Source organism: Epinephelus moara, chromosome 22, assembly GCF_006386435.1.
Source record: "Epinephelus moara isolate mb chromosome 22, YSFRI_EMoa_1.0, whole genome shotgun sequence".
NCBI classification, from domain to species: domain Eukaryota; kingdom Metazoa; phylum Chordata; class Actinopteri; order Perciformes; family Serranidae; genus Epinephelus; species Epinephelus moara.
This window is the reverse complement of record NC_065527.1, coordinates 23,930,645-23,951,350: the sequence shown is the minus strand read 5'-3', so window position 1 is coordinate 23,951,350 and position 20,706 is coordinate 23,930,645. Positions and strand designations below refer to the sequence as shown.

The 20,706-nt window shown below is 42.5% G+C and overlaps 2 protein-coding genes and 1 non-coding gene across 3 annotated transcripts; all 3 read right to left on the bottom strand.

The window, feature by feature from the left end:
* Positions 1–103: 103 nt before the first annotated feature.
* Positions 104–12,623, bottom strand: ppp1r18 (protein phosphatase 1, regulatory subunit 18). Its single transcript, XM_050035207.1, has 3 exons — positions 12,465–12,623; positions 8,205–12,131; positions 104–3,396 (listed from the first exon to the last, which is right to left on the bottom strand). Exons 2-3 carry the CDS (start codon positions 12,069–12,071, stop codon positions 3,139–3,141), a joined length of 4,125 nt encoding a protein of 1,374 aa, XP_049891164.1. The 5' UTR covers positions 12,072–12,131; positions 12,465–12,623; the 3' UTR covers positions 104–3,138.
* Positions 12,624–14,186: 1,563 nt separating this feature from the next.
* On the bottom strand, positions 14,187–20,466 carry nrm (nurim). The gene is made up of 4 exons (XM_050034362.1): positions 20,308–20,466; positions 17,698–17,891; positions 17,377–17,553; positions 14,187–16,571 (listed from the first exon to the last, which is right to left on the bottom strand). Exons 1-4 carry the CDS (start codon positions 20,456–20,458, stop codon positions 16,269–16,271), a joined length of 825 nt encoding a protein of 274 aa, XP_049890319.1. The 5' UTR covers positions 20,459–20,466; the 3' UTR covers positions 14,187–16,268.
* On the bottom strand, positions 19,936–20,008 carry trnak-cuu (transfer RNA lysine (anticodon CUU)). Its single transcript has one exon. It is a non-coding gene; the product is annotated as a tRNA-Lys (tRNA).
* Positions 20,467–20,706: the final 240 nt, after the last annotated feature.

Below are 20,706 nucleotides of genomic sequence, written 5' to 3'. Positions count from 1 at the left end.
TTATATATTTAGAATATTTCACCATTATTGTGATCAAAAAGCTGAGAAACACTTTACTGTAGCCTGTGTAAATATCACAAACAATTAAAAGAGGAGACAAAACTGTTTGCAGAGATATTTATTAGATTTATTCTCTTGAAGCCAGCTTCTTCCACCATCATAGAAAAAACAATTTGCATGGAATTTATTCTTCTCTTACCAATTAAAATATTAATTTACAAACAGGAAACACTCTGTATATTATATGTGTATTGTATTATAAATGTAATACAGCCAAAAGTCTGATAGCAGCTGCAAAATGAAAAAGTTAATCTGTTAATTGTTTATATGTATTTTTATCAACTACGCTTCCTCTCAGGGACTTTAACTCACAGAGCTCTCTCCACTTCCACACAGAAATAACAAAATAGTCCCTTTATTTGTATCCATAAACATGAGCTGTTACCAGAGTTGTCATTGTGAACAGTAAGGCTTAAATTAGACCCCACAAAACACACAGACCTTTAACTGTCCTGCACAGATTGCACCACCCCTGTCCCTGCAAAGTTCAGCACCCACTGAGAGGAGGTTTTTCCAAAAAGGCTTCAGACAAGAAAAATCAAATATCTAAATAAATTGATCTTTATATCATCTGTATGGGCAAATCCAGCAGGCACATGAAACAAGATGATATAAACATCACTCTTCTGTGCTGAGGCAGACTTAAATATAGAAAGTAATTAAAACATAAAAGAAACTATCAAACTAAAAAATAAAATCTTATCATTATATTGCATAGACAAGTGATCCTTCAGCGCCCACCAGTGCACACCTGAGGGACTTTTATAGTATGTACCGCATTTATACATTCACATTTCTCCCCCAGTTTCCCTGAAAATAAAACTGGGTGAAATATTTCCCCCAGCAAACACAATCATGTTCAACTGCATAAATCAAACTGTACTGTACATGTCTTCCAAAACACTCATTCATTCTGATGCTAGATAAAAACATAACACCACAAGGATTACAAACAGCCAATTCAACAATTCAAACCGAACAAAACAATAAAAATCATGTCATAATGAACGCTCAACAAAATGTTGGCGATCTCGTCACATGGGCAATTTTGGCGAAGTTGACTGGCTTCTACCGAGGACAAGACTCATCTGGAAGACAGAGAGACGGAAATGGAAGGTAAATTAGGTGAATCGAGGATTTCTATTCTATTTTATTTTACATCTTTGGAGCTGACTTCATCCCATTCACCAACAGTGACATTTATGGCTTTGTGTTGACCATAAATGCAACCATACCATTCCATTTGCTCTCTAATAACCTTTTAACATTGTAACCAAACCTACATTTGGCAGTGCTGCATTTAAAACCAGTGTTGTGTTGCAATTTGGAATTGTTTATTTTCTTCTCTTTATCAAGCTTGCCCACGCTGCTAACCTGCTAACATTTGCAAAAACTCTGAAAACTGGTCAGTTTGTTTACTGACGGCTGGCGTTCATCCATATTACTGTTGATAAATCCCCGGAAAAGACCAGTGTTTAAAATGACAAAATTTCCCAGCAAAATCTAGCCTAAGACTCTAAAATGGAGAGAGCTAATGTACCTTTAGCTGATTAGATGTTGTACCATCAACTTTTATTTAATGTCTTCTGAGGTGGCACAGTGGTGCTGCAGTGAGAATTGTTGCCTCACAGCAAGAGAGTTCCTGGTTCAAACCCGAGGTAGAGGGTTCAAATCCGTGGGTGGGGGAGACCCTCCGCGCAGAGTTTGTATGATCTCCCTGTGTCTGGGCGCTCTGGCTTCCTCCCACAGTCCAAAGACATGCACATTAGGTTAACTGGTGACTCTACATTGCCTGTAGGTGTGAATGTGAAAGGTTGTCTGTCTCTATATGTCTGCCCTGATAATCTGTACCCAGCCTCTCAGCCAGTGACAGCTCGGAGCTGATTACGTAAAATGAATGTCAGAGTAGGACTGCTCCACACAAGAGAAATGGTTTGCAAACAGACATAAGACAGGAGTCAGTGGTACAAACATCTGTTGAATAAACTGTAAAGTTATTGTTACATTAGTAATCAAACTCATGAGTGACATTTAGCTTGCTAACTGTCTGTTAGCTGCTAGCTCATAGAGGTTTTTTCCCCCTTACAACACTGAAATGATATCTATTCCTGAGAACAAAAAGTAAGGGGGAAATAATGAGCATGGTGAACATAAAATAAAAAGAAGTTTGGAGAACTTTTGTGACTGATAAGAGTTTAGTCCGTCTCCTAGTTCTTTCTTATTTTACTAACCAGTCTGTGGCCTCAGCCCCAGACCAATTAACTACTTCTGAACACTTATACATATATATATATTTTTAAAAGGGTCACAATTACATGGTTAAACCTTAAAAAGGCTCCATAATGTACTAAAACAGCTGGGCACTTGTTGTGGCAATGACTAGGCTATTAATAGCCCCTTTTACACAGTGATCCCGCAATAGGGCCAGAACGAAGCCTCTTCATTGCTTTGAACCGAGGGTAAGGAGCACATTTTCAGCTGCTGTTCTTTTTCTTTGAGTTAGCTGCTAACTGCTTCTAGCTGCTAAGTAAATCTCCCAATGGTGGGTCGCACACACTACATGTCAAACTCGTCCTGTCAGTGGTTGTGTCCTGCCGGCAGTCCCTTTTACACAGACGGCGATTCAATGCTGTTACTACTGGCTTAAAGGCGAGACAACTGTGTGTTGTAATGTCACCCCAAATTGCGCGATTGTACCTTTTATACAGAATGGCAAGGCATAATAACGACACAACATTCTCGCCTTGAAGAGGCAGTGTAAAAGGGGCTAATGACACGTGGGACTGACTCAAAATAAAACCACAGTGCATGTTCTTTGGTATGAAACAACAGCTAAATCAGGCTGTGACTCCAAAAGAAATACAAGAATTCATTGTTGATTTTGGTCTTTTCATGGGATTTGTTGACAATAACAAAATCGCAGTATCTTGCCAGACCCATCATTTAAGGAAAATTGAACACAGTGAAAATAAACAGAAAAGAAACACCATCTTAGCCTGTAAAAAGTCCAAACCTATCAACAGTTTCACAGTGAGACATCATGAATGGCAAAACAATCTGAATCCATAATCTCACTCATCACACGTTGTGTTTCTTGAGAAGGGGGTGACACTGACCCACTCTTAGACCCCCTCCTGTTGCAATCCCCACGTTCCTTGTGCTTTTGGACACAATTGCTCCTCCGTCCACTTCAGCCTCTTCCTCCTGCGCCTCCTCTCCCTGCGGCCTCTCGATCTTCCACAGGTCGTGAGGGTAGGGGGTACATGCCAGCATGGAGGTCTCTGATGGGTACTCACACACCTGCTCCAGCTGGTCCTCATCGAAACACACCTTTCCCTGTAGACGTGAGTAAAGAGAGGATTATTTATCCAGTCAAATGAATATTCTAATTTGCTTTCATTGTTGTGGGTCTTTAATTAGTTGTCTTGTGTTAACAAACTTTATTGACAGCCACTCAAAGGAGGCAAAAATATTCAACCTACAACAACCTCACATGTACCATTTGGAAATAAGGTTCATCATCAAAAAAACATCTGATGATTCTCGTCCCGTGTTTTACTTGTTTTGTGTTTTATAGTATGCTCTGTAGTAAGCGCAGCTTTAGCCTGGTCTCACTCCCTGGGCATCAAAATGTGCCACTTGGGCAGTGCCCCCAGCATCATATAACGAGGCACTGTTTAGTATCTGTGTGGGACGCACAGGGCTTTCCACCAACTTCAATGTAAACCCATTGCCCAGAGCAACAGATGTAGTTTAAAGAGCGTGAATTTTGCTTAGGTGGAGTGGGAGGGAGATGGATGGGTTCAACAGATACCAGACTTTGACCCAGGAGAGCAGTATTTGAGATCAACAAACAGCAACATTGGGGCGTTTTTGCCACTCAAAACCAGATGTTTTTTAAGCAGTAATCCTCTGACTCTCCAGCTGTGTTTGTACCTCTCAAAGCTGTAGTTTTGTTGCCTAAACCTAACTGCAGACCCCTTCTTACCTCCATATTTGTGCCACTCAAAGCCAACATCTGTGATCTTTACCTGACCATAACCAAGTAGTTTTGTTGCCTAAACCAAACTGAGGACTGAAAAAGTTACCTGTAATTTCTTATGAGAAGACTTAAAAAATAAAGCATAAGTTTAAAGAAGAATATGTCTGTTTTATGGCTGCCGCCTGAACATCTGAAATTTAAATCATCAGTCGGAGAACTCTCTGTCGACTGAGATTACTCCAAGTCATTTTTGTTTGTTTGGTTAGTTAATGTGCAGTGTACTTCTGGGGATGTTTTGATGCCCTGATTTTGCTGCAGTGTGTGCGCTCCTCACTTTCACGCTGCTCTTTGGTACAACCTGCTGCAGACACAGAGGCAGCTGCCAGGAGGAGGAGAGGCTTTGCATGGTCAGGCTCCGAAAATTATGTTATTTTATGCCTTCTGCGTAGAAGTTGGGAATTTACAGCTCACAGTAACTTAAGACGATACAGTTTTTGGCTTTTCTTTGTCAGATATTCAAATTGAACAACCAAAACTGATCCGAGTGGCATAATTCTGAGACGGGTGCATCCCTAGTCTGCTTTACTGTGAAGTAATGCAAAGAAAATGTAGGAACATATGGCTACCAAGCTTTTTCAAACACTTTGTGTGCTCATTATACAATGAATTATCGCAGCAGTATTCCTTCTATACCAACTGATTTTCCCTCTTGCATGTGGTAATATGGTCAAATGTAAACAAAGCTTTGAGGCACTGAGGTCTCAGCCTGTCTCTGTGAGATGTTTGTGCTCCGTCAGTGTAATGTTAACTGACAGCATGAGGCTTAGCACAGCAGAAATACTCCCTCTGTAGAGTACTTACTGACTGAACACATGGACTAACTGATTGATTATACAGTGACAGACATAGATAAACAAAATGGCAGCAAAAGCATAAACAGTTTTTGGTTTAGAGGTTTAGAAGTGTTGGAAAAGGAGAATGAGGCCCTGACGTATATTTGTGTGGAGTTTGTTTACTCCAAGGTCAGCAGGATGTAAACAGACCCAACAGGAAACAGAACGAGGGTCTGTGCAGGACATCCACAGCGTGTCTTATAATAACAGCCTCCATGTGAACAGAAGTAAACACACCTAGAGGTGCAGAAATGTGCAACCACCACACTGCGCATACTGTACGAGTTACCGCTGCTTCACCCTGACAGCAGCTGTCTGCAGAGGACTGCAGATAATAGCTCTGCATTAGAGAGGCTGGGCGAATCATGCTAAAGCACAGGAGGCTAATCCTCCCTCCCTGAACCCGATTAACCAAGGCTAACACAGCAGGACAGTAGAGGCACCGGGTAAGACTGAGGCTGAACGAGCAGAATAAGAGAGAGAAAGAGGGAAGTTGTCATTAGCAGGAAGTTAGTATTTATATTAATGTTTGACAACCCTTCTTCACAGGCTCAATACTGCTTGTTCAGTAAAGTTTCAATCTGAGTTCAGAGGGGTTTTTGAATAAGACTAACCCCCGATTTAAGCTTTTATTATTCGAGAAGACAATATTAAAATTCTTTCAAAAGCATGCAAGAGATTGCTTGGAATATAAATTTGATGGAGAGAGAGTCTGAGGTAAAAGCATACATATGAAGAGGAATATAAAGGAGGAGGAAGACGAGGACAAGCAAGTCACCCCCCTCTGTGACATGATGGCATGGGTTCACATGGGGGAGGGAAGGAGGCCTGACGTCAAACAGTCTGAAGGGCATCAACGAGAGAGCGACAGGTGGTCTGAGAATCAGCGCCGTGAAGTGGCCACTAAAGAGGCGGCTAAAAGAGGACTGTGCTTATGGATAAAAGATTTTTATTTAATTAGAGGCCACAGTAATGGGCCTATCAAGAGCTGGAGAAATACATACAGAGAGCAGCATCAAATATGAATTTCTCTTTCACTTGTGTGTCAGTCGAATCTTTTGAAACAGATGGTGTCTGAGTCGCATTTGGCGATTTAAAAGTGGGCACCGTGTCACTTCCTCGTGTCTTGTTTGGAGGAAGTGTAGAAGTTTGAAAGAGGAAATGAGCAAAAACATGCAGTGTGACAGGGAGTTTCTGTTAAACCAAATAAAAAGCCTTTAATCCTCTCAGTATGACTGTCAAACTGTCATCTTATTCAGACCACCATCGGGTTATTTTCACTTCTTTCTCTATCCACTTCACCCACGTCGAACTAAGAGTTGCCTGCCTGCTGTCAGGAACGCTCAGCCGTGCAGTGGAGGGTCAGCGTGGTCTAAAATGACTTTGCCAAGACTCCAGTCTAACAAACCAAACCCACAGCCAAGAAGACACAAAGAGAGGTTTGTCTGAGAGGACGAGAGGGCTGACTCAACAAAAATGGCAGAATTGGTGCAAGGGAACAAGGAAGCAGTCTGCAGCACACTCAGTTACCGACTGAGGGGAAATAACCAGCAGTTTAACAACTCGTACATGGAAAAAAAGCATAAAGAAAACAATGTGATTCTTCTGAAAGGCAGTCAGCTGTAGTGAAACACAAACACAGTCAGAATCATCATCACAGGACGGTGTTATAAAGGACAGGCAGTCTATTTCTGCTCCCTTTATTACATAAGAGCTCCTCTCCCACTCTTTCTCAAACAAGGACTGGATTCAGGAAAAGTTAAAAAAAAGAGGAAACAGAAAGTCCTAACATGAACTTTGACTCCGGTGAAATTCGTTTGTAGTTCGAGTCAACGCTACTCAGACTGAATTACTGTAAATACCAGCGTGGCCTTCACAGGCATTCACACATGTGACGTTGGGTTAAAAGTAGAAGAAAGAAAGAAGAAGTCGGCTGCTTCTTGTTGTGGTTTCAACTTTTCTGACTCCACTGAAGCCTGCTACAGAAGCATTAACTAAAGGGTGTTCCATCAAACACTTGTCACTTATTATAACCCGCAATTCAGGTGCAGGATTGGATTAGTGAACAAAGCAACCATCAGTTTGCTTTCACTTTCTGTCTGCACTTCTGTGTGTCAATAATAAATGTCCAAAAACTAAAAAATGTCCACATGTTGGGCTAAAATATGCATGGTGAGATCATGATCATAGGGTAAAAGTCAAAAGTCTGGAAAGAGACTGCACAGGCAAATGGCAAAGCAGATGACGCCAGGATTTTATGGCTAAGAATCAAGATGTCGTGCTTGATAAGGCTTTAACCGGCTTAGGTCGGTGTCTGTGATCGTACTTCTCAATCAAAAGGGATGTTCTCCCAGGAGTGAGGGAATTCTGCTTGACAACGAGGGAAGGTGATGCCCTCTGGACCACCTCTGATGAACTTAAGAAAGCGTGGGAGCGCCAGTCTTTTGAAATCTGGCTTACTCGGACAATATTTTGAAATTCAGAAGTCTTCCAGTTTGCCATTTTGCAACATGAAATGTTATAATTACTGGCAGACGCAGCACACGTTCTGTGTGGACGCGTACCCTACACCCCAAAAATCTACCTACATGTGGCAGCAACACAGACCCTCTGTTTATTTTTGTGAGCTGAAAATCTTTTCCCTCAGTGGAAATGAAACTTTTATTTACTTTAATTTCAGAGATAAGAGACAATAAATTGTGAACACAACAAAGCCATCACACAATAACATCTTAAGTCCTGTGAGGAATTATCCTGGCTCCCTATGAGGAGAGGAAACTCTGCTAGCCTTTGCAATGCAAAGTGTGATAGGCTTGTGCTAATAACTTTAGCATGTTGTTTATGTAGAAATGTGAGTCATTGTGAGTCACAATGGAGCTAAATTTTGTAACATTACTTTTGTTAAATGTTGCTGTTGTTTCTGGCTTCATATAAGCAGAGGAAAATCCACTAGCCCCTCTGCTAATTTCTGCTATGCAAAATGGGATAGGCTAGTGCTAATAACCTTAGCATGTTGTATTTGCGAAGAACACATGTCTAGCAAAAAGAGACCGTTGTTTTGTCTGTGAACTTTGTGAGTTATCATGTAGCGGAATGATTTTTGTTTAGTGTTGGTGCTAAAAGTCATGTTTTGTGTTTAGGTACGTTTGTTGAATCAATCAAACTTAGTGCGCTTCACACAAACTCTGTTTTGGTGGAGTAACTGCAGAGCTCTATGTAGAACATATGCACAATGTTATTTTGCTTACATTAACACAGTTTCTACTCACCCTTTTTGGGGTCCCTCCTTTCTTGACCAGACACGATTTCTCTAGATTCTGATATCCGCCAATCACTTCGATCTCCTCTACTGTAGGGTACTTCTTCTTCGCTGGCTCAGCCGCTGCAGAGGTCACCTGGGCCTGCTGCGATGAGGTCTTTGCAGATTTTGACGCTGCTGCCGTGGGCCCTGTCACTCCTCCCCCTCCTCCTCCTGCAGGCTTTTTTGGGGTGATTGTGATGGTGGCACCTCTCTTCACTTGGCCTCCAGATGCACTCCTGATGGAGAAGAGTGGGGGCGATGGGGTTGGAGATGGAGAAATACTAGGAGACTGGGCAGGAGATGGGGAGCTTGGGGAGGAGGCTGGCGTCGGGGCAGAATCTGAGGGTTTCAAAGTATTGTCCGGGGATTGGCTCCTGAGAAATGAGGGGTTGATGGTGGTAGTTTGGCTACATTGCTTGAGCTGAGATGTCGGAGAACAAACACGCCGAGGAGACATTTTGGGGTTCGTTCCTGGTGTTTCCTTATCTTTCTCTGAGGTCTTGGCATTGTCCTTCACCTGGTGCTTTAACACTCCTCTGGGGCTTTGCTGCCCTTTTGTCTCTTTGTCCTTAAGAGGAGCGTTTGGTGACGTATAAGACTTTTCCTGCTCTTTCAGCTGAAACTGCTCTATCTGTCGCTGTATTGTCTGAACCCCGCAAATGTCCTCACCTGAGAATGCTTTGCTGTCCCCCTGCTGAGTGTTTGACATGATGGGCTTCACTTTAACAAGGTGCACTGATGGGATGTCCACAGTCCTCTCCCTCAGACACAAGCCCGACCTCGAGCCAACAGTTTCCAAGTTGTAGATCCGGCTCATGGCTGCGAGGGAGTTGGGATGAGATGGCAAAGGGGAGACAGACTGCACAGGATCAAGAGGGGATGTATATTCCTCTACCTCCTCTTCTGAGAGCTCCTTCTCTTCCTCCTTCTCCCTTTCGTCTTCTCTGATCTCGTGTTGGCCCCTGTGGCACCTCAGCTCTTCTTCCACATGTTTGAGGGGGTCGTCTTCATCCTCAGATATCTGGAAGCTGTCAGAGGTAACTTCAGAGGCAGCAGTGGCGCTTGTTACTTCCTCTCTGACAGCTTGTGAGTGTGGGACAGAAACAGGAAGTTGAGGGCAGGTTTTCAACACGCTGACTTCCTGTGTGACGTCAAATGCAGCCGTGGTTGTCTGCACTGCTGCATCTTCCTGTCCCTTCTCCGCCTCGCCCAGCTTCTTCCGCATATGAGCTGCAGAGTCCCACTCTTTCTCTATTTCAGTTCCCCTCTCGTCCCTGGCTGTCTGAGTGTCATTTATCTCTGTACCTTCAGTCCCGCCTCCATCTTGTGCCTCTCTTTGTTTCAGCCTCTCCAGCTCTCGTTGTCTTATTTTCTCTCGCAGAGACTCGATGCGGCTCAGGGGTTTCCCGATCCTCCAGCTATCCCTCCGCTCAACCCCTTTACCTTTTTCCAAGTCTTGCCCCTCGTCGCTTTGACCCACGGCCTTTTTTCTCTCCAACATTTCTTCTGCAACATAAAACACACTTCTGGGGATCTGAATCTCGAGGGGACCTGGGGAGATTCCCATGGGTGCAATCCTTTTTGGAGATCTTGGGGTTGCATCATGAATGAGGTTGTCTGATCCAACATCCAGATCTGACCCTTTGGTCATTTCATACGCAGCCTTGTAAGATCTTTCTCCTTTCTCATTGCTATAAACAGTTGTATCTCCAATTTTTTCTATTTTACTTATAAGCTCCTCTGTGTGTTGAGACAAAACAGAGTGTAGGTAAGGTCCCTGTGGCCCTGCACCACCCCACTCCGGCCCTCTGTGGGGGTCTCTTGCTCTATTTGTGACAGCACAGAGCAGACTGGAGCACTCTGTGAATGCTGATTGACTTTTCTGCAAAGTTTCAGGTGGGATTGTGCTTCCCTCGTCCCTCTGAAAATCGGACACCTTTTTGTCGCAAACTTTCACTTCTAACTCTGCATCTTTTTCTACACTCACCTCCCTCTCTAGACCTTTCTCACCTGACTGTCGCTTCAACTCTCTCTCAGCTCTTGCTTTCCCGTCCTGTTTGATCGCAACTCTTCTAGCAAACGAGATTCCCTCTGTGTTTTTGACTGACGCCACTGTGAACCCCTCTTCTCCATCTGCATCACCTGCCCTCTCCGCAGCCCTCATGACAACAGCCTCCACTTTCTTTACCTCGCTCCTGTGTGGGATGGAGATACACATTTCTGCTTCATTTCTCCTCTGCATGTTCTCCACCTTTTCATCCTCAGTTTTTAAATGTCCATCTCTATGCTTTCCAAACCGGTCTTTATCTAAAAGCCATGTGCAGCCGGGTTTGACCTTTGCTGTGGTTTCTTTCCCCAAGCCTGCGACGTCGACCCATGGCCCTACGCTCTTGTCTGAATGTATCCTCTCACGTGTTTTCCTCTCGTTATACCTATCATTATCTAAACCGTTCTCCTCAGCACAGATGACCCGCTCGGAGAAGCTAAACGAACGCTTCGGTACACCTTTCAGCAGCAGATTCCTCTCATCCACCTCAGATTGCTCATCTTCATCTCCTGAGTTTTTTCTCCTCCCAGGTCGCAGGAAATTATCAGAGCTTTTGGATCGAGCAGGAGGCTTGGGGTGCTGTCCGAATTTACTCAGCAGCTGACTGACCCTCCCTCCTCTATCAACGAATACGTTATCGTCCAAACTGTCCTTCCTGTCATCTTTGATAACTGTTGCCTGGCCCCACGGTCTCTCCTTCTCTTTTTCTCTCAGCCAGGACATGTCTGTTCTGAGCTCCCTGCCCAAACTTTCCCTCCTCCCATCCATGCTGCACTTCTCTCCATCCTCTCTACTCGAACCTTTCGCTCCTCCTCCTTCTGGACTCCTCTCTTCTGGGCTTGCCGAGGGCTTTATGATCAGAACCTCAGAAGCTCGGATCTCTGTGATGCTTCCCCCTCCAGCCAGGATCTCCCTAAGGTCCATCTTCATCCCTCTCTTCCCCTGGTGCTCCTCCTCGGGCCTCTCCTTCTCCATCTCTCTCCATCTACCCCTTCTCTCGTCACTGCCTTTCCTGTCCTGCTCAATGATGATGATGTTGTCGGCACGGATGGTCCGGAGACAAGGAACGTGGGGTGAAAATGCACTAGCTGGTGGATCTGTTTCTTTTTCCTCCTCATCTTTTCTTACTTTGAGGAATTCCCGCTCTCTAGCTGTATCTTTAACTGACTCTTTCCACTGGTTGCTATTCTCTCTTTCTCTCCCTTGACTCCTGTCCCTGCTCCTTTCTTTTTCCTGTCCCTCACTTAAGTCTCTGAATCTCTCTATTTTCAGCTCTATATCTCTTCCTCTTCCCAACTCCCCCTCTTGACCCCTGGGGCTCAATTTGTCTTTTTCCCTCTCCTTGACTTCTGGCTCGTTCCCTCCTTCTGCATCCCTGCCCTTCCTCCATGCACTCTGCGTGCGAATAAATGGGTTTTCATGAACTGGGACAATAGTTTCTACGGACACCTGACTTGCTGGTTTGACATCTCCATCCAGCCATGGCCCTGAATCTGGACTCAGTGACATGTCGCTTCCCAAATTAACCATCACAAGGCTGTCTGTGTCACTCAGACCATCAGATGCAGATCTGACGTCCACCTGCAGCAGACAGACATCTCTCTCTTTTTCCCTGTCACCCAAACTGTCCTGCTTCGCCTTCCTCCGCTGAATGATCCCTCGCTTCCAGGCGGGCATGCTGGCCAACTTTTCTTCCTCTTCTTTCTCTCTCCTCTCTCGCTCCTCCTCCTCTTTCCTCTTTTTCTCCAGCAGGAGTTGTTTCCATTCCGGCAGAGAGGAGACAGACATAACAGTAAAAGGTTTTCGACAAGTTGGTTGCCTTTCTTTTTTAGAGCCTCTGGGAACTGTCTGCAAAGAAGGAAATGATTAAGTAAAATCAGAACCATGTTATACAGAGGTTACCACCTGAAATTTAACTTTAGGGCACAATACAGTAAAAAAATCCAAATTCCACAAGTATAATATTAAGTTGATGGATATTTCCAGTGTTTAATAGCTTAAAGAAAGATGCAGAATCACACTGTGTCAGCATAGCTTGCAGTCCTTGTTTACATGTCTAACGTTTGTTTTACACAAAATAATATTAAAAAACTGAATCAAATTAACTTGCAGCACTTTATGCACATGTAGCAAACGCCCACTTTCTGCTTTACAGTAATATGATGAAAATGTTAAACTCACCAAACCCCAAAGATATCAGTGTATCCTCTTAGACTTTGCTGTTGTCATCTCCACTTGTGCGTCTCGGCTGTGCGTAAAGCGCTCCACTCCTCGACGGAAAATCTCCTTTGCCCACTAACTGTCAGATTAATCTATGCTGTCAAAACGGAGGGTTTTAAAACGCTGTAAGACCCGGTCAGATCACCCCACGTCCTGACTGTGCACCAAAGCATGAAAACACCTCCGTCGTCGGTATAGTAGTAAATATTTCCAGCCTCAGAGCGGCAGCACTGTAATCCCTTAATTACATTAAATTCCGTCAGGAGAGTTTAGTGGCACACACCATATTGCCGGCCCTAAGAAAAGGCGTTTAAAGAACATAGCCGTCTGCCCGAGCAACAACCCCCCTCACCCCCACCCCCGTCTCATCCCTCCGTCCCGCAGGGCTAATTGGAAAAGAGCTGGAGGTGGAGGTGGAGGGGTGTGTGAAACGGGCTGTGGTGTCAGCAGGACGGAGCACAGATCTGCAGGAGTTTACCTGACCAGGCATGATCAACCTTCCTCATATAGCATGATTTATACGACTTTAATATTTCCAGTCTTTGACTGACTTGATTGATTCTTTTTTTTTCATGCCAGGACACAACATGAAACTCTCCTTCCTTTATAATGCTTGTTACACCCAACAGAGGAATGAGACTGGGACCTTATTTCAGCTGCGCAAGTGAACCTAAAATATAACCCTGATCTAATCCCATAATCCATCTGAAAATGGTTGACCACAAAAGCCGAGATATACAGACTGATAATTTAATGCTAGAAAAAAAATGTTGGCATTGTATGTTTTCGCAAACCACAGATATGTTACATCTGGAGATACTTTGAAACGCTATGTTTGAATCTGGTTAGGTTTAGGCACCAAAAAACACTGTGTTATGGACAGGAAAATAATGTTTTAGCTTAAAATACTCAGTTTGGGGGACACAATTCTTGCAGGAAATGCAACATTATCTCTGTAAAAAAAAACAAGAAAAGAAAAAAAACCTTTACATGTAACTTTACCAGCAGGAAATGCAGCGATGTCTCGGTTAAAAACTACTGAATTTCGAGGCACTATCTCCACAGGCAATGCAGCAAGGTCTTGAAAAAAACAACAACTGCTTTTCAAGGCACTATCCCAGCTAGAAATGCAGTGATGTCTTGGTTATAAACAACTGCTTTTCATGGCACTATCTCCACAAGAAATGCAGCAAGGTCTTGAGAAAAACAACTAAACAATTGCTTTTCGAGGCACTATCACAGCTAGTAATACAGTGATTTCTCACTAAAACAACTGCTTTTCATGGCACTATCTCCACTGGAAATGCAGCAAGGTCTTGAAAAAACAACCACTTAACAATTGCTTTTCGAGGCACTATCCCAGCTAGAAATTCAGCAATGTCACAGGTTACAAACTACTGCATTTCGAGGTCATCTCAGGTTTTGTTGACTGTTTTAAAGAGGTGTTGATTTGAATGTAATACATTATACTGACAGGTGTTGCTATTATTGCGTCCATCATATATATTATATAGCTATCAGTGAGGGTAAGTTAAAAAACAGAGCCACCTCTAATATAAATGAGTGCAAATAAATCAAAAGCAGCTTCTCAAACTGGTGTGACTTGGCCCACACTTGATAAGAAGACATGAAAAGAGATAAGAAATAAACATTTCACACACATACAGTATACAGCTTATTATTTTACGTTATTTATTCAACATGAACTTGAAAATACTGAAAATATTACTGTTCGTCATTACAGTGAGGCCACAATGCAGAAAACTGATACAAGCATACACATGTTAAATCCAAGATTACAGTACTTAGTCGATAAGGACATATTTGGGTAAAATCCCAACTCTGTTCCTGACATTACTGCTGATGTGTCCCCAACACAATATAAAGCGGCTGAGGAAATACATTCATCATCTTAGAAACACCATGGAACATTTTTTTTTTCATTATAGCTGCAAATTTGTGAAAAACAAAGCTGCATGTTTTGTGCTTCCTGCCAGTGTGAAATCTCAGGGTGACATGTTTTTTCAAGGACAATTAAACTTGAAATTAGTGTGCAGAGAAATACAGCGTACCTGCAGTTGGCACACAGACTGTAACAGCTTATAAAAATATGCAATATCATAAATGAAAATAAACTCAGTGTTGTAAAAAAAACAATATTTGTAGGGTTTTATTGTAATTTAATATACAATTTGGACAAATGAGGGTTCTCACACCTTCTTAAACATCATATTCAAGGACTTTTCAATGACTTTAAGGTTCCCGCTCATTTTTACCAATTGAATTCTTCAAACTTTTCCATAACTTTCCCATATATTCTACCCCATTTCCATTACTTAAAGTACTTTAAACTAGTTAACGTTAGGCCAACATCGCCTTCACAGGGCACAATAGTGAGGCTCTTACTCCAGTGTGTTAAGACAGGCACTGTAGCAAAAATGTAGCATGGAATAAGGAATCAAATACCTTTGTCTCTGCACATACAGTAGACATGAAGTGGTAACGTTATCTGGCTCGCCTACAGCAGGCGTGAAATATGTGCCAACGCTGGCAGTCTGTTGAGTAGCCTTTTGATTGTGTCCTTGCTTTTTTCCCTTTAGCATGGCTGACCAGAGCTGCTTCCTCCATGTTGCCAAGGTCAAACATTTGGTGTGCTTGTTAAGACATTCCCGCCACCAACCAGCTGCATACACCAATAATGTGACGTTAATGATGTTTCAAAGGTCCCAGAGTGCAACAGTAGATTTTAAATTTGTGATACAAGGAACATATTTCGCATAACGTTAACGTACAAGGCCCAATTCCCTCAATTTCAAGAACCCAACATGGCATTCACTTCAATCACTCATGCACGCACGTGACCGTTGTAGTTTCTCGACGCAGGTGAAACAATGAAGCATCTGCAGGAGACACACATGCAGGCAGCAGAATGTAGCTTTTGCTAATGTTAAAGGTCAAGCGTGTAGGATTTAGTGGCGTCTAGCGGTGAGGTTGCCGAACTGAAAATTCTCCCGTGTGTCAAGTTTGTGAGAGAAGCTACGGTAGCAGACGTGAGAATGTGAAAACATGAATGGCCCTATCTGGAGTTAAAGTTTGGTTTGTCCATTCTGGGCTACTGTAGAAACAACATGGCAGACTCCATGAAGAGGACTTGCTTCATATGCAGACATGAATTGGCTAATTCTCAGATGACAAAAACACAATTCTTGTTTTTGGGTGATAATAAACTAATGAAATATGAATATTATGTATCATTTCTGCCAATAGCTGCCTCTAAATCCTAAACCCTGGACCTTTAATAAAATTAAAAAAGTCATAGTCTTGCACAAATATATAAATTCAAGCACTTTCACAAACCCATATCTATTTCTGAGTATTCTAAAAAACTTTCAAGGTCTTGATTTTTTCCCCTCATATTCACACATTTTTAAGGATTTCAAGGAACAGTAGGAACCCTGACGATTTTTTCTAAATTTAATCAGAATTTAAACAAAGAATTTTAAATTATTTTAACAGTTCACACAAGATGCTCATTAGTAGAAGGATTTATGTTTTAAAACAGTGATTAAATAAAACTCTCCCTATCTAAAACCACGTATGCAATCAAAAAGAAAACTTAAAAAAAAGTACAGTGTCAAGTTTGGCCATTATTATTTAACGCAGCAGATAACCAGGCTCACTGAGAAGTCAGCTTCACAACAACACTCCTGGCTCGTCTTTAAACAGCAGTCAGCTTCACATCGCAGCAGTAAGAAGACCTTCACTTCACTTCTCCTTGTGGTCGCTGGTGTCGATGCTGCCCTGCTGTGGCTCGGCAAAGAGCTGCAGCTTTCTGTTAAGCTGGACGCAGAGGTAGGCTAAATCCTGTTTGTCCAGAGAGTGCGCCAGGGCCAGGTAGGTGGACAGAGTCCCTGACAGCAGGAGCCTGTCCAGGGACAAGGCCGGCAGGAGCCACAGCACGACGCCCAGCTCCAGGCACACCGGGTGGCGGAGGTGAGCCAGGAGGCGCTGGGCTTGTGGTGGCTTGTGAGACAGGGGGTCCCCTAAACCGAGACACTCGTAATACACCTGAGAGAGCAGAGGGGAGGGTGAGGGACACACGTAAGGTTCAGCAGCAGCAACATGAGGAGTTAATCTGTTTATGTAACATTTTTATATTTTGACTGCCACAGATTTCACACTCAATCTGATGTCGTTTTTCTGTTTTGGCATCAGATCAAAATGAGGATATTAATCCCGGATGAAGATGTGGAGAAGTTAGCTGTTGAATTAACTGACATGTTGATCCTTTTGATGCTTTCATCTGAGCCTGATGAGGTTTGTCTGGTATAAATGTTTTGGGGTAAGAAGTTCAGCTTGTCCCTGTAAACACAGACGGGTAGTAACTAAAGTCTTATTACAATTTAAGAGGTCAAAGTTCACCCTCAATGCAAAAATATGTTTTTTTCCTCATACCTGTAGTACCTGTAGTATCAGTCCACAGGTACTACTCGGCGTTTCCCAGCAGTTTTCCAGCCACCAGACGTGGGTGTTTTTCCCTGATACTTTGCTGCATTTCCCAGTGGGATTTGTAGCACTAAGCCTGGATGTTTTTACCAATACATCATGATGTTTTCCAGGGGAGTTTGAGCCACCAAACCTGGGCGTTTTTCACCGACCTGTCCCTGCTTTTCCAGCACCTTTTGTGCGTCCAAACGTGGATGTTTTACACCAAAACATTATCTATGCCTAACCAAAACGAATGGACTTTTGTGCCTAAGCTTAACCACACCTTCACTGCAGCATTATTCCCTGTCACCTTTTACTGTTTACTGTCAAATGAAGGCAAAACTGTCCAAAAGTGATTAACTGAAATGTAATACTGATAAGTTACCTGCTTGATGCCCATCAATTCAGAGTAATCGTAGATCACGAGGATGCTGCAGATGATTGCCCAGCAGAGGAAGTGCAGACTGAAGCAGAGCAGAGGGAACCAGATACTCCAGGGTGCGTGACGTATCGACCACAAACAGGGGGCGCCAGTCACGGGCTGCCAGTAACGCATCAAAATCTAACACAGGGGCGAAAGAGGATAATGATGCAGAGTAGTACAGGTAAACATGTATATGAAGACCTTAACTTGAACTCCTTTTAGAAGATGAAATCTTGCAAACTGCTGTAAAATGACAGTTGCATTGAAATTGCTTTGATGTACCTGGAGAGCCAGAGCGGTGGTGAAGCAGTATGCTGTCCTGTTCAGCGACCCCAGCACTGATTGGAGGGCCTGTTTGACAGGTGACCAGGCGAGCAGACTATGCTGTGTGATGAAGAGAGCCAGCAGCCCCAGATCCACAGCGAGAGACCTGAGGACAGAGCTGTCCTGCAGAGCCACAGACCACGGGATGGAGTCTGAGGCAAGAGCAAATGATGTGAGGAGAAAGCTCATTTTAAATTCACCTGTTACACTTGAGGTTTGAATTACTGTCATGAATTTTATTTATTTTATTTGACAAAAATTGAGAACTTCTCCATGACTTTTCAAGGACACACATAAAAATTTCTATGACCATTCACAATGTGTAACACGGCACTGCTCCATCTCAGAAGTGGGGCATATAGCATAGGCATGGAAACTCTGGGATTCATGACCCCACGTGTTAAATCACACTGTCACAACATTATTTTTCTTTTATTTAAACATATCAGATTCAAGCTCTATTCAAACATAACTCCAGCTGGCTGAGGGAGAAATGGAACGTGGGGAGAAAATAAATAAACGTACGTGATAATAAACAAAACACTGTCACATATCAGCACAAATTAGCCTAAATCTACATTACATCAACAGCTACAGAAAATATCATTCCCTGTTATGTTACAGTACGTGGAAGGTTATCCACTGAAGATCAATGTAACAATGTCATTGCACACAACAACATTCCATGATTTTTCCAGGTTTTCCATGACTCTGGGAACCCTGTTAAATAAAAACTGAGTAAAAAAGACGTGGACTGAAGCTGTAGCTTATTCAAGCTACAAAAAATGAGAAAATATATGAACAAGCTGCTCAGTCCAGACCAGACAACAATTAAAAGTAAGTTATTTGTGTATATAGACCATCATAATTACACTACACATACATACACACACACACTGTTACCTTGTTTTAGTTTTACTAAAATACAATAAAAAGTATGCCTTTTGTCTTTTTGCACACTGTAATGGTCTAATAACACTCTATTATTCATGAATGCATTGAGAACACACAAGTACTGTCTATTTGCGAGCACTCAAGCATTAAACATCCGCAGCCACAGCAAATGTATATACATACATAACCCAGACAGCCATTGAACCATGGAGCTCTTTTACTGTGATACAAGCAAACATGTAGTCCTCCTTCTCACTCTCACTGTGCTGAATTTAAGGAAATCAAAGTTAAATTAAACAAAAATTGTGTCACAAATATAGAAATGTTTACACAAGTCAGGGAATACCTTGGATATAAAAGAAAAGTAGGGGCTAGAGATGAATGTTATTCGAAATGATGAAACCAGTGAAGATGTGTGTACAGGGGGACATAAAGTTAGGAATAGGCCACTATTGAATGATAGCAGTAACACAAATGTGTGCTGGAGGGATTGTAAACAGGTTGGAGGTCACACACACATTTAATGGGACTATCTGAAATTGAAGCCATACTGGAAAGAGCTTCATACAAGCATGCAATGCAATCCCCGAAGGAGCAATTTATAAGAGAAAGGTTTACTTGCTGCATTATCTTTTATTTGGCTCAAACCATCTCACCCCTATGGCAAGCCAGGTTAATGCCAGTGTACTCAATGGAAAAGATAACAGCAAACCTCCAAATAAAGATACACAGGTTTTTGAATCTATGGGCTCCTGTAATTACATGTTTTAGATGACCAAAGTGATAATGTGCTGTGCTGATTTAATTGTGAATTTGGACGAAACTGATTTCTTTTGATGTATTTGTTTTTCATTTTATTATTTTGCCTTTTTTTTTTGAGACTCTATGTGGATGCACATGTTGCCTTGATTTATATTTTGTATATTTGTTTGCTGAACTGTGAGTATATAATTTTTTCTATTTCCTGACATAGTAGCAATGTATGATTCAAATTTGAAGAAAACATTTTGTTGAAAAAAAAGTTTTTATATTTTTCCGGGCATCTAGTAAATATTTGTATTTTCTCTCAGTAAAGTCACAACATGGGGCTCGAACCTACTAATGAAAAGGCTGAACTTTGGTGTGTCGTAGCCTTTGTACTAAGTTTTTTAATTCATAATCACAATGGTTTAAAAAAGTCTTTGGTGATGCTATTACAAGGACACCAGCACTGACGAATACGAAGCCACGGAGGTGAAAGACTGAAGAGGCTAGAGTCGTCCAGCAAAAACAAAAGAAAAAAAAAAAAAAAAAAAAGCTGACCGCCCAACGTGGGGCTCGAACCCACGACCCTGAGATTAAGAGTCTCATGCTCTACCGACTGAGCTAGCCGGGCGCTGACCCCTGATGCTGCAAAGGTGCAATATCAACGGTACGGTTGACCTACCACTTTCTTACCAGTACTAGAAACTTGTGCTAGCTCTGACTCAGTAAGTTGAGGTGTGTGAATTTTTACTCGCTAAAAACTATATTTTAATTCATGTCATTAAATATCTTAAGACTTAAATGATGCACCCGTTGTTACAAAGTCATAACGAAGCCCTGACAGCCATCTCACGTTAGCTATGGTTTCCCAAATAACTCCTCCACTTAACTTAGTTAACCTAAGGAGGGTAATGTATTACAGAAGCTTACCTTGACAGAGTGTCGTCTCTCCGGTGATGTTGTGGTAAATGGCTCGAAATGATATAAACCGAATAAAGTCTGCTCCGGATATGAACACAAACGCAAAGTTGAGCAGGGACACGGTACAGAGAGCCGAGCCACGTACCGTGACTGACGCCATTTCAATCAGCGATTATCTTCATTTACCAACAAGAGTTTCTTCCGGGAGTTTGTGGCAGTACTAAATATTAACACACGGTGTCGCTGCTGCACCAGGAGGAGAAAGTGCAAAAGCATCTGTGCTGTCAAGAAGAGTTTTTTTAAATGAGATATTTGGTTTAATTTTGCTTTTATTTAATTTACTACATGTCAGGGCGCAGTTGTCCCCAAATAATTGGATATGTTTCAATATGTACCACTTCATTGTGC

Bases quoted from the DNA above. Each gene is read 5' to 3' on its own strand.
- ppp1r18 (XM_050035207.1), bottom strand. From the start codon at position 12,071: ATGTCTGTCTCCTCTCTGCCGGAATGGAAACAACTCCTGCTGGAGAAA. The intron at 3,397-8,204 runs GTGAGTAGAAAC...TCACGTCTACAG, and splicing joins AAGGAGGGACCCCAAAAAGG to GGAAAGGTGTGTTTCGATGA.
- nrm (XM_050034362.1), bottom strand. From the start codon at position 20,458: ATGGCGTCAGTCACGGTACGTGGCTCGGCTCTCTGTACCGTGTCCCTG. The intron at 17,892-20,307 runs GTAAGCTTCTGT...CTCTTGCCTCAG, and splicing joins AGAGACGACACTCTGTCAAG to ACTCCATCCCGTGGTCTGTG. The intron at 16,572-17,376 runs GTAACTTATCAG...CTGCTCTCTCAG, and splicing joins AATTGATGGGCATCAAGCAG to GTGTATTACGAGTGTCTCGG.